General features: G+C 44.0%; 1 protein-coding gene across 1 annotated transcript in view; it reads left to right on the forward strand.

Annotated features, from left to right (window-relative positions):
* Positions 1–13,479, forward strand: part of LOC143975641 (von Willebrand factor A domain-containing protein 5A-like) — a 180,327-nt gene that overhangs the window by 152,524 nt on the left and 14,324 nt on the right. The window contains exon 16 of the mRNA XM_077478133.1: positions 7,769–7,819. Coding sequence (XP_077334259.1) covers positions 7,769–7,819 — 51 coding nt within the window. The remainder of the gene's footprint in view (positions 1–7,768; positions 7,820–13,479) is intronic.

The following is a 13,479-nucleotide window of genomic DNA, read 5'->3' on the forward strand; positions in this document are numbered from 1 at the left end:
CGCAATTATTTTGGAAAAAATACAGTCTTTTGAATTAAACAATAAGACAACAGTAGGTTAGCCCAATTTTTACATTGTGATAGATAATGTTACTCCGAGTAAATTGATACCCAACACGTCACACTTAAAAATTGCACTCGAGGAATGGCGACAAACTTTGACCCTTAAAAATCTCCATAGGCGATTTTTAAACATTTCTACAGGTTGCCAGTTTTGAGTTACAGACTAAAAAATTATAATTTTTTTTTTAAATTACAAAAAAGAAATTCCCCTTTTTAAGACCATTGGGCAGAAGTGACATTTGGTGGTTGATGTTTCGAAATCTGGAGAAGGGATGGGGAAGGTAATAACCACCAATGCCAGCTTCTCCAGTTGGTTTGAAGGTGGCTATAGTTCAGTGGACTTGGTCTCCACAGGAGAAAATACTGCAATCAATATCTTGAAACTTTTGGCCAGTATGCCTTGCTCTGGATGTTGGGACAAACCAGTTGTAGGTTTAATCTGGAAATGCCTCTGCAGGGGCATATATATCAATCACCAGGGCGGCACCAGGAGTAATGCGGCTCAGAAAGGTGAACCACATTCTGTCTGAGACAGTACAAGTGCTGTCTATCGCTACATCGTACATATTCCAGGTATAGAATAATGGCAGGGGGAACTCTGCAAGTGGATCTACTACATTCCAAGTTCTACAACAAGTGGGAACAGTCCCACCGGCAATAGGGGCAGATGCACTGGTAACAACTTGGGGACCAGTTTGCCCTTATTTTATGTTTTCCCTCTGTTTCGACTTCTCCCACATCTTTTGCGAAGAATCCAGGAGGTGGTAACACTGATAATAGTGTTAGCTAAATGAGCCCAGGAGGGCTTGGTACACTGACATAACGAGACTGGTGGGGAGTCGCTCCTTGGACACTCCCAGTTCAGCTGGCCTTGTATCTCAGCACTGTTGAGCCCTGGAAGCCAGTTTCAGGGAACTTCAATTACATGACTTGGAGATATTTTTTTCTTGATGGAAGCCAGGAAGTGGCACCCACAGAAATATGTGAGTGGGAAATTGTATTTTCTTTCTCCAATCAGTAGGGGAAAAGAGATTGGCCTTAAAGGGGTTGTAAAGGTTTGTTTTTTATTTTCTAAATAGGTTCCTTTAAGCTAGTGCATTGTTGGTTCACTTACCTTTTCCTTCGATTTCCCTTCTAAATGTTTTTTTTTCTTTGTTTTCTTTGTCTTTGTCTGATTTTCTCACTTCCTGTTCCTCCTCAGTAAGCTGTTCTGGCTGACTAAACACCACTCGGATGATGGTGTGAAGTTTACTGAGGAGAAACAGGAAGTGATAAATTCAGACAAAGAATGGAAAATCTAAGGAAAAGGTAAGTGAACCAACAATGCACTAGCTTAAAGGAACCTATTTAGAAAATAAAAAACTAAGTTTTACAACCCCTTTAAGTAACGTTAAGGGTTAGAGTTCATCCCTGTCCATTTTTTCCAGAGGGCATTGTATCTCACTCCTTGACTCATACTTCATACAGCATGTAGCGTAGATAATCCCACATGTCAGGCCACTCGTGTCCTTGGGACTGGAATTCGCTCTTGCCTGTCTTTTGCAGAGGCCATTTTTTTAACCAAATGGGAGACTGTTAGTCCCTTATCTTGGAAGATGGTTTCCTTGGTTGCTATCACTAGTGTCAGAGCTGGCAGCTCTTTCATGCAAGGAGCTGTTCTTGGTCTCGCATCAGGATAAGGTGATGTTGCATACTCATCCCTCTTTATTTATCAGTGATGCCTATGGTTTAAAGTCCCCATCTTGGTTTTCTGGGAGAGATTCTCTACTAGGTGTTCACTATTTGGTAAGTGCTATTTACTAAGATCACTATTTGGTCTTTGGTTTATACATCCACAGGGTTTTTACCAGGTGGATGTCAAGAACATGGAGGAGACTGCCTTTGGTCTCAGCACATTACAAACAGTAATAGTGGTAGTTTATGCAATGATGTCTCCCTCCCCTCAAGGGAATTGTATTGGGAAGTCCCAGATAGTAATGGCTGCTCTGTGTCCCGTGATGCACGATAAAGAAAATAGGATTTTTCCTACAGCTTGCATGAAAATGTATTTTCTTGGAGTACATCACGGGACACAGAGGTCCCTCACCTCTTGTCCGGGAAGTTTATTTCTTGCTATAAAACGGAGGTACTTCCTGTGTAGGAGGGGTTATATAGGGGAGGACTTCTTGTTTGATTGATTTGCCAGTGTCCATTCACCAGTAGGTGGCGTATAACCCAGATAGTAATGGCTGCTCTGTGTTCCATGATGTACACCCCTATATAACCCCTCCTACACATGAAGTACCTCCATTTTGTAGCAAGCAATAAACGTCCAAGACGAGAGGAGAGGGACCTCTGTGTCCCGTGATGTACTCCAAAAAAAGTTTTTTACAGGTAAGCTGTAGGAAAAATCCTATTTAACAAAGTCTCACATTTCATGTGTTGTACTATTTTATTATTCACGTGATATCATTTTAGTTAGAGCTCTCTTTTTTCACCTTTAAGTAAATTAAAGTGCTTCTCTTCTCCCCTAGACCAAACAAGCAGATAACCCTTACAGTGTGGGCACAGCCCCACCGCAAGAGATAGTTTTCAAATTTCTCTTCTGTTCATTGAAGGACACAGCCGGATCTTTAGATCCTAAAATATTATCCTGACATATTACACCACCTGCAGGAGTAGGACACTAGGTAGAGCAAAGAGATAAATGCCCTAGGGGTGGCCCCTGTTGGTGGGCAACCCTCCATCTGTAACTCACAGTTCTTTTGCCTAGCACTTAGGAGTTAGGACCTAGATTTTTTTTTCTGCAAATTTTTCCAGGTTTTTATGGTTCTTGACACATTTTTTGTCTTCAGTCAACTGCGGTGCAGACTGACAGGCCTGACGCCTGAAGAAACTTGCCTGACGAGTGAAACACATCAGCGCGACATCACGACGTAATGCCTTGACACAGACAGGAACCAACAGACCTGCCTTACTGCCACCAGGAATTAAGCAGAGATAACAGGAGGAGTGTGAAGGCAATGATTGAGGTGCTTTGGAGGCTGATCCAGGAGCAGACCGGTGGATCCTTTAGTGATGTTAAGGAGTGGTGAGACAAATTAAATTGGTATAATCCAGTATTTGACCTGCATCTACCTCCATCCAGCACCACTTTGACCTCCTTTCTGCACACTGTCTGCACCCACGGGAGTCCACTGCCTGTTGGATCGTCTCTGTCCCATCCAAGCTGCTGTATACCAACTACAGAGCACACTGTTTTTCTTGTGGAACGTTTTTGACACTTGGCCGAGGATCTAACCCAGCATCATTCATCAGCTTTGGGATCAGAGTAGGATACTTTTCACTTCATATACCCCCATCCAGCAGTTGCTGTGTTTGGCTCTGGTCTCCAAGGTCTGGTTTTTCATACTGACATTCACAGCATTTTTGCTATTGTGGAGCGGGGGGTATGCCATTCCTTCATAGATCAGTCCAACTTACCTTCTTGGGTACAGAGATTTGGGTGTATGTATGGGGATGGAGGCATGTTTGTTGAAGCTGCCTGTCTGTGATGACAACATTGTCATATTTTACTATTAAAGTGGTGAAGGTGTTTGATGTTTTTATTTAGTGTTTAATTTTCAATTAATCCTCTTTGATTCTCTTGAGGATCTTAGTCCTCTTAATTATATGCTGCTTCAGTCTATACCAGTGTTCTGTCTCTCCTTGAGAAGTGACAGCTGATTTAAGGTTTTGGTTAATTGGAATAAGTTTTTCCCCCTTCTCCCCTTTCCAAACTACTGAGGTGTAGCTCATTAGCTTTATTTCCCTTTGTTATATGCAGATATTAAGGTTCCTGGTAGTCTCCCCAGCACTGCCTCTGATCGCATGTGGTTCCTTGCTCTGGCAGGATTGGCTGTGATGACTCCACTTCTCATTGAGTGGCCCAAAGGGTGCATACCATCATGGCACCATGATTGGGCCAGCAATGCTCCCATGGAGGATCAATGACATTTGCTTTTCCCTGGAATCGCCTGGCCTTGTGAGAATATCATTGCTGTGGGACTACAGGTTCTAGAATGCTGCTGCAGTCTATGAGTATTTCCCTTGGGGTGGGTGCATCAAATTACTTATGGGTTCGCCCTTGCCCCAGTTTGTATTTCACAGGTTTCCCTGGGGGGGTTGCGGTACCTCTGTAGGATCTCAGTAGTGGGCTATCTGGATCTCCTGCGGGCAGAGTCTGCGCAATATCTGGAATGCGATGTTTTAATCACAGTTTGGTTGCTGGAGGACCTCAGTTGAGTACTGAAAGCGGAGGTCCACCCTAAAATCGACCTCCGCTCATCGGAATCCCCCCCCCCCTCCGGCGCCACAATTGGCACCTTTCAGGGGGGAGGGGGGTGCAGTTACCTGGATAATCCAAGTAACTGCACCCACTTCCGGGATAGTTGTCTGCGGAAAGGGGCGTAGATTACGCCCCTTTCCGCAACTGCCCACCCCTTTGCGCAAGTGCCCCGCTGCCTGCTGGGAAACACACAGTTCCCAGAGGCAGCGGGGACCGTCCGGATTGCGCCGCGCGGCTCGCGCATGCGCAGTAGGGAACCGGGAAATGAAGCCAAAAGGCTCCATTTCCTGATTCCCATACCCAAGATGGCGGCGGCAGCACCCGAGTGTCGATCTAGAGATCGGCTTCGGGTGCCGACACCGCGGGCGCGCTGGACAGGTAAGTGTCACCATTTTAAAAGTCAGCAGCTGCAGTATTTGTCCCGGCGGACTCCCGCTTGAAACTTCCCTCTTCAGACCTGCTTCCCTGTTTGAAGTACATGGGCATTATATTGGACAGCAAGGCGGCCAGGATGAATCTCCCACAACAGAAACTCTAGAAACTGTCTTTTCTCTGGATTGTCTTCATCCACTTTTGAATAAGAGTCTTGGGCCTCATGGTCCCTTCCTTTTTTAACCAGCCATTTATGCGCAACACCATACCAAGCCTCTACAACGGGAGATTCTAGTCCAATAGAAGAAGTAATGGGTCAACTGTCATTTTAAGATCAATGGACAGGCTTAACATCAACATCCTGGAGTTCATCTTTCCCTCTCCTATTGGATTGCTCTTCTCCGTGGTTACCCAGCCAGGGTCCTGCCAGACAAAGCCATGGATGTGGCTTACATCCAAAACACCAATGTAGCAGCTTGGCAGCAGAGCTGGAATAGCTTTACTCTTTAACTGAGCAGAATTCCATGTCCCAGCCTTGTCCACCATCCACATTCCAGGAGTAGACGATTGGCAGGCAGACTATCTCAGTCATCAATGTCTGGATCAGGGGGAGTGGTCTCCACACACGTCTTTTGTAAGACATTGTCAGATTTGGAAACGCTGGGGCATCCCAAACATGGACCTCTTTGTGTCCAGACTCAATCAAAAGATTCTCAGGTTTGTGGACAGGATGAAGGATCCTTGGACTAATGTATCAGATACACTGGTGGCTCTGTGGTACAGGTACTAATGGTATGGCGTCTTTTACGATTCACCTGGATCTTCTCTCCCAAGATCCTATCTTCCACCCTGCTTTAAAGTCACTGGCTTTAACGGCATGGCTATTGAAAGCCTGATGTTGAGAAACAAGGGCCTCTCTCTGGCTGTTATCTCCATGATGATTCAGGCTTGAATGCCCATCTTCCACTTGATCTATTATTGTACCTGAATGGCTAATCTGGCTGATTATGAATCACTGGGTTTTCACCCTTGCAAGTTTTGGTTGCTTGCATTTTTGCCTTTTTTTTCAAAAAAGCGTGGACCAATGGATAGCCCTAAGTTCCATGAAGGGCCAGGTTTCCACCTTGGCCATACTCTTCCAACTCCCATTGGCTTCCTTTTCCCTGGTTCAGACCATCATCCAGGGGGTTATACTAGTTCCAACTGCAAGACCCTAGGGCATTTCTTTTTAAATTCTTGTACCTAGAGTCCTTCTCCTGCCCGTGGTGTAATAAACCCATATGTCAGGATTCGAAGATCTGTCTGTGTCCATCAATAAACGCAGACAAAATGATTTTACAGTAAATACAAAAATCAAATTTTCCCAGAGTTGGGCTTTAAGGAAAGAATATAATGCCCAAGGGTTGTGTCCCCTCTGAAATATTGGTGTCAATAAAGTCTAAATGATATCCCTTTTTTCCAAAAATAACCCATCCACCTTCACTACTTAACGGCCCTGTATTTGTCATGAAATTGCTTCTGACTGTGTTTTTCTGCCTCCTTGTAACATCCTCCTTGACCTCTCCAACCTCTCCCTTTCCCCTAACTTCAGTTTTTTTTTGGAATGAGCAGTGCGCACTACAATTCTCATAGTCACTAGTCCATTTCGGGAGTGAGCAAGAGAGGATGGCCACATTTCTAAGCCCCTGTACACACGGTCGGACATTTCGACAACCAAATCTGGCGGATTTTGTCCGAAACTGTTGCATACACACGGTCGGACAAAGTTGTAGAAAAATCCGATCTTTCAGAACGTGATGACGTAATTTCGTTACGATGGGACTACATTCAGGCTAGTAGCCAATAGCTTTGATGTAGGAATTTGATCTGAGCATGCGTAGCACTTTGTCCGATCGAAAATTCTCTACACATGATCGGAGTATGTCCTTTCGGACCAGTTGGTCGGAAAATATTTCCAACATGTTGGAAAATTTGGTCCGACGGATATTCCGACGGAATCAGTCCGATGCATACCACACACAGTCGGATTATCCGACAACACAGTCTGATAGGACACATTCCGACGGATTCTCCAAATGTGTGTACAAGGGCTAAGTCTGATCACAGCAGAAAAAATGGAACTTGGAGGGGGCTAAGAGCAATTGAAGGGACTTTTATGAGTTGCGCATGCATACTTGAATAGATTTTTTATTTTTTATTTTTACCAGATTTTGGATGTTATGTCCACCTTTGCCAAGTCCTGTGTCTGTTGGCATTTGGCTGCTTACAAGGTCTATCATGCAGCTCAAATGTCAACTGAAGGAGCTTGCACGACAATCTGACAGCGTTGCTGCTAATTGTGAGATAGGGGCTAAGCTTTGTCAGCCTTCAGCAGAAAGTGCTATTACCTCCAGTCAAGAAACCTTGCAACAGATTCGGGAAAACTTATTTGCTTAAGAACTTAAAGCGGGATTCCACCCTAAAGTGGAACCTCCGCTGATCGGATTCCCCCCCCCCCTCCGGTGTCACAATTGACACCTTTCAGGGGGGGGGGGGTGGAGATACCTGTCAAAGACAGGTATTTTCACCCACTTCCGGGCATAGACTCCCACGGGAGTCTACGCCACTTCCTGCCCTGCCGCGCTGTCTGCTGGGACACACACGGGTCCCAGTGACAGCGCTGAGATTTCCTATTGCGCGGCGCGGCTTGCGCATGCGCAGTAGGGAAGCGGGAAGTGAAGTCGATTCGTTTCACTTCCTGATTCCCTCACCTGGAATGGTGGCGGCAGCAGCCGAGGGCCGAGCGATCGATCGGCCTCGGCTGCCGGCATCGCTGGAACCCGGGAAAGGTGAGTGTCCATTTATTAAAAGTCAGCAGCTGTAGTATTTATAGCTGCTGGCTTTTAATATTTTTTTTTTTAGGTGGAATCCCTCTTTAAGAACACAGTGAAACATGATGCCAAACCTGCTGAGAAGTAGATGTTGGGTTTAAATATGCTTTAAGTGATTTTCCTTCTGGATGTTTATGGAACTTTTCTTTAATGTACAGGTCCAGCACCACGAAAATTGTCTGGTTGGTTTAGGAAAATGGCATCATCAGGTATGTAACTGTACACTGTTAGGGGCCAGTGAAATGTTCTTGAAGTTGTCACCATTGGTCTGCATCCTGTGATGTTCCCTACCTAAAAACCTTCATCGGTTGATTTTCATAAAAATGACTGCATGGGCAATGGCTGATTCTTATTTTTAAAATCAACCTGTGCTTTCCTATGCAGGAAAAACATGTACAGTGCCTTGAAAAAGTATTCACACCCCTTGAATTTTTCACATTTTGTCATGTTACAACCAAAGAAACATAAATGTATTTTATTGGGATTTTATGTGATAGACCAACACAAAGTGGCACATAATGGTGAAGTGGAAAGAAAATGATAAATGGTTTTCAAAATGTGTTTCAAATAAATATCTGAAAAGTGTGGCGTGCATTTGTATTCAGCCCCCTTTACTCTGATACCCCTAACTAAAATCTAGTGGAACCAATTGCCTTCAGAAGTCACCTAATTAGTAAATAGATTCCACCTGTGTGTCATTTAATCATTCTCAGTATAAATACAGCTGCTCTGCGAAGCCCTCAGAGGTTTGTTAGAGAACCTTAATGAACAAACAGAATCATGAAGGCCAGGGAACACACCAGACAGGACAGGGATAAAGTTGTGGAGAAGTTTAAAGCAGGGTTAGGTTATGAAAAAAAATTATTCCAAGCTTTCAACATCTCACAGAGCATTGTTTAAGCCATCATCCAAAAATGGAAAGAGTATGGCACAAATGCAAACCTTCTAAGACATGGCCGTCCACCTAAACTGACCGGCCGGGCAAGGAGAGCATTCATCAGGGAAGCAGCCAAGAGGTGCATGGTAACTCTGGAGGAGCTGCAGAGATCCACAGCTCAGGTGGGAGAATTTGCCCACAGGAGTGTGCACTCCACAAATCTGACCTTTATGGAAGAGTGACAAAAAGAAAGCCATTGTTGAAAGAAAGCCATAAGGTGTCTGTTTGCGAGAAGCCATGTGGGGGACACAGCAAACATGTGGAAGAAGGTGCTCTGGTCAGATGAGTCCAAAATTTAACGTTTTGGCCTAAAAGCAAAATGCTTTTTGTGGCGGAAAACTAACACTGCACATCACCCTGAACACACCATCCCCACTGTGAAACATGGTGGTGGCAGCATCATGTTGTGGGGATGCTTTTCTTCAGCAGGGACAGGGAAGCTGGTCAGAGTTGATGGGAAGATGGATGGAGCCAAATACAGGACAATCTTAGAAGAAAACCTGTTAGATTCTGCAAAACACTTGAGACTGGGGCAGCGGTTCACCTTCCAGTAGTACAACGACCCTAAACATACAGCCAGAGCTACAATGGAATGGTTTAGATCAAAGCACATTCGTGTGTTAGAATGGCCCAGTCAAAGTCCAGACCTAAATCACATTGAGAATCTGTGGCAAGACTTGAAAATTGATGCTCATATACGTTCTCCATCCAATCTGACAGAGCTTGAGCTATTTTGCAAAGAAGAATGGGCAGAAATGTCCCTCTCTAGATGTACAAAGCTGATCGAGACATCCCCAAAAAGACTTGCAGCTGTAATTACAGACAAAGGTGGTTCTACAAAGTATTGACTCCGGGGGGCTGAATACAATTCACACTTTTTACATAGTTTTCAATATTTTTTACAAAAAAATATCTATCATTTTCCTTCCACTTCACAATTATGTGCCACTTTGTGTTGGTCAACAACATAAAATCCCCAAAAAATAAATTTACATTTTTGTTTGTAACATGACAAAATGTGGAAAATGTCAATGGGTATGAATACTTTTCCAAGGCACTGTACACTTATATATACAGACCTTTATTTAGGGCAGAGCAAGAGAAGAATAAACTGCTATAGTTTTTTTGGGGTTTTATTTTCACTTGTATGAAGTCCAGGACCCTAATTTCAAGGTTTTTATTGGTGTCTGTGTCCTTTCCGGGAGGATCCACCCTCCTTCTTTATCTTGGTGACCAGGGCTTAAGACACAGCGGAGATCTTTATCGCTAACTACTGGGTTATGGTGCCACCTTTAGGATTAGAACACTAGGCACAGAAACACAGCCTAAGGGCAGCTCATGATGGTGGCCCAGGCCCTCAACCAACAGAGGAAGCTAATTTTTTACCCATATGCACCTTACCCATACACACTTATTGTTTACTGACTCACTATCTCTGCTGGAAGTATATTCCAAGCATCAACTGCTCTTTCAGTAAAATAATACTTTCTAAGATCAGTTTTGAGCTTTCCTCCTGGTAGTTTGAAGTCTTCTCCCTGTGTTCTTGATCTTACCTTCATAATGAAAATTCTGGCCTACGGAATCATAGGCTGGCCAATCATGGGTTGCAGAAAAGAAGTTTGCTTGATTCCCCCATCAACACAGACAGTGTGGACAGCCCCCCCCCCCCCCCCCCCCCCCAGAGCCATTGTGTTCTTCTGGCGGGTGGGGGAGGCACCCCGCTGGGATAACAGTGATTTATTGTTATAGCCTCTAGTGATAATCGTATGAAAAATCTGGCAGACTGCTTGTACCCAAGATCAACTTGGGTACATTCAGCCTGCCCATTCATTGTTCGTATCTCAGCTGGTTCCTGCTGAACCGGCTGAGATTCGGACTGTCTATGGCCGACTTTATTCAACCCCTTGATGTATTTAAATGTTTCAGTCATGTCTCCTATTTCCTTTCTTTCCTCCAGACTGTACATCTTAACTTCCTGAAGTCTCTCCTGACGTTTTATCCTCCAGACCTTTCAACTTCAACTTTTGTTGTCCATGTCAGAGCTCATTCTATCTTATTAATATATTTTTGTAAGTGATGTCTCTATAACTGGACACAATAGTCTAAATGAGGTCTAACTAAAGATCTATATAGAGGAATCAGGACCTCCTTCTGCAGCTGGTGAACCCTCTAGTGATGTATAAATCTATATAGAGGAACCAGGACCTCCTGTCTCCTGCTGGTGACCCATCTAGTGATAACTAAAGATCTATATAGAGGAATCAGGACCTCCTTCTGCAGCTGGTGATCCCTCTAGTGATAATTAAAGATCTATATAGAGGAATCAGGACCTCCTGTCTCCTGCTGGTGACCCCTCTAGTGATATAAAGATCTATATAGAGGAATCAGGACCTCCTGTCTCCTGCTGGTGACCCCTCTAGTGATGTATAAATCTATGTAGAGGAATCAGGACCTCCTTCTGCAGCTGGTGATCCCTCTAGTGATGTATAAATCTATATAGAGGAATCAGGACCTCCTTCTGCAGCTGGTGAACCCTCTAGTGATATAAAGATCTATATAGAGGAATCAGGACCTCCTTCTGCAGCTGGTGAACCCTCTAGTGATGTATAAATCTATATAAAGGGAAACAGGACCTCCTGTCTCCTGCTGGTGACCCCTCTAGTGATGTATAAATCTATATAGAGGAACCAGGACCTCCTTCCTCCTGCTGGTGACCCATCTAGTGATAACTAAAGATCTATATAGAGGAATCAAGACCTCCTTCCTCCTGCTGGGGATGCCTCTAATGATATAAAAATCTATATAATAGAATCAGGACCTCCTTCCTTCTGCTGGTAACACCTCTAGTGATGTAAAGATCTATATAGAGGAATCAGGACCTCCTTCTTCCTGCAGTTGACCCCTCTAGTGATATAAAAATCTATATAATAGAATCAGGACCTCCTTCCTCCTGCTGGTGACCCCTCTAGTAATATAAGAATCTATACAGAGGAATCAGGACCTCCTTCTTCATGTTGGTAATACCTCTAGTGATATAAAAATCTATATAGGAAAACAAGGACCTCCTTCCTCCTGTTAATGACTCCTCTGGTGATATAAAGATCTATATAGAGGAGTCAGGACCTCTTTTCTCCTGCTGGTAACCCCTCTAGTGATACATCCTAAAATTCAATTTGCTTTTTCAACTGCATGACCACTCATTTTGCAAGCATCTGTATTTACTGTTCTTTTTCCTCTCTAGTGCTGGCCAACAACGCTAGTGGCGTTTTACCTGACTTGATATGCAATAAGTGGGTGGAAAAGATTGACCTTTTTGGGACCTTGTGATTTCAAAACTATGATTAGTGAACCATTAGAAATTGGCATTATATGGTCTCTAAAATGTGTCTCCAGACCATGGCAAAGCTGTAGAAGTGTATAGATGAAACTGCAAAGTAGTTCATGTTTCTCATGTAATTAAAGTGGACCTTAACTTTCAAATCTTCTGAAGCTCTGCAATATAAATTAGCACTTTATTTTGGTTCCTTGTTTTTTTTATTTATTTTTTTATGCTGGAGGCCTGGCCATGCCCACCCGCAGCCATTCTCGCTTAGGTGAGAATGAGATGTCCCTGTTGCCTCCTGGGAGTCCATGTTACATATCCCAGGGGGCAGAAGTAGGGAATAAGAGCGGTTGGTGGTCAGAACTATGGCAGGACCCGGGCTGGGGCACCTGATCAGTGGCTTGAAACAGGACAGCACTAGATTCACTGGATAAGTGAGTATCTGCATCCAGAATAACACTGCGTAACAGATAATTTGAGCTAAGGAAAAAAAAAAGTCAGTGGAATGACTGAGGTTCCTCTAAGTCATGGTTTCTCAGTCTGGGTTCCATGGAACCTTATGCCCCGTACACACGAGAGGACTTATGTCCGACAGACTTCCAAAGGAGTTCCGCCGGAGTTCCGACGGAGTTCTGACAGACTTTTCGGCCGAACGGACTTGGCCACACACGATCACACTAAACTCCGACGGATTCGAACGTGATGACGTACGACTGGACTCGAATAAGGAAGTTCATAGCCAGTAGCCAATAGCTGCCCTAGCGTCGGTTTTAGTCCGTCGGAGTAGCATACACACGAGCGGAGTTTTCGAAGGGGACCGGGTCCGGCGGAGTTCCGTCGGGAAAATTTGAAGCATGCTTCATTTCTAAAGTCCGTCAGACTTTGGCGAATCAAAAGTCCGTTGCAGCCCACACACGATCGGATAGTCTGACGGACTCGGTCCTTCGGACTTTGGATGTTGAAAAGTCCGCTCGTGTGTACGGGGCATTAGAGTTCCTCCAGATGTTGTTAGGGGTTCCTTGAGCAATGAGCAATTTCTGCCACTCAGATAAGTTCCCACTGACACTATTGATCTTTCTAGCTATCTGTAAGGGGGAAATTCTTCCCAATGACCACAAGTGTAAGGAGCATTCTTCCCATTGACCATCACACTAATATATCATGAGTTGTAGATATAGTCATTTTATAACTTATTTTTACGTATTTTTATTATTTTTATTTCAATGGTTCCTCTGTGTTGAAAAGGTTGAGAAAGGCTGCTCTAAGTAAAAGAACACATTTGTTCCTTTCTAGGAAAACATCTAAGAGGTTTACAATGCCATAGAATCAGGAATTGTATGAAGTTGTTCCAGTAAAGGGTTGTTCTATAGGGAGACCCTGAGATGAGACTAGGCTTTTGACCACATTCCGCACCGATATGGCAAATATCAGAATTGGAAGCTGATGTTTCTGGAGGAATGATATGGGGACATCTAGAAAGATCAATAATTGTCTGGTCTCCAGGACACGTCACAGTGGGAAATGCACTAGGTACATAGGGAACAAGTAGGGACATTTTGTTAGAGATTGAAGGATTGAAGGAAAAAGGACAAAATAAAAATACTAATTTT

The sequence above is a fragment of the Lithobates pipiens genome, unplaced genomic scaffold (assembly GCF_037356315.1).
Source record: "Lithobates pipiens isolate NorthernLeopardFrog02 unplaced genomic scaffold, aLitPip1_a1.2 Scaffold_13, whole genome shotgun sequence".
NCBI classification, from domain to species: Eukaryota; Metazoa; Chordata; class Amphibia; order Anura; family Ranidae; genus Lithobates; species Lithobates pipiens.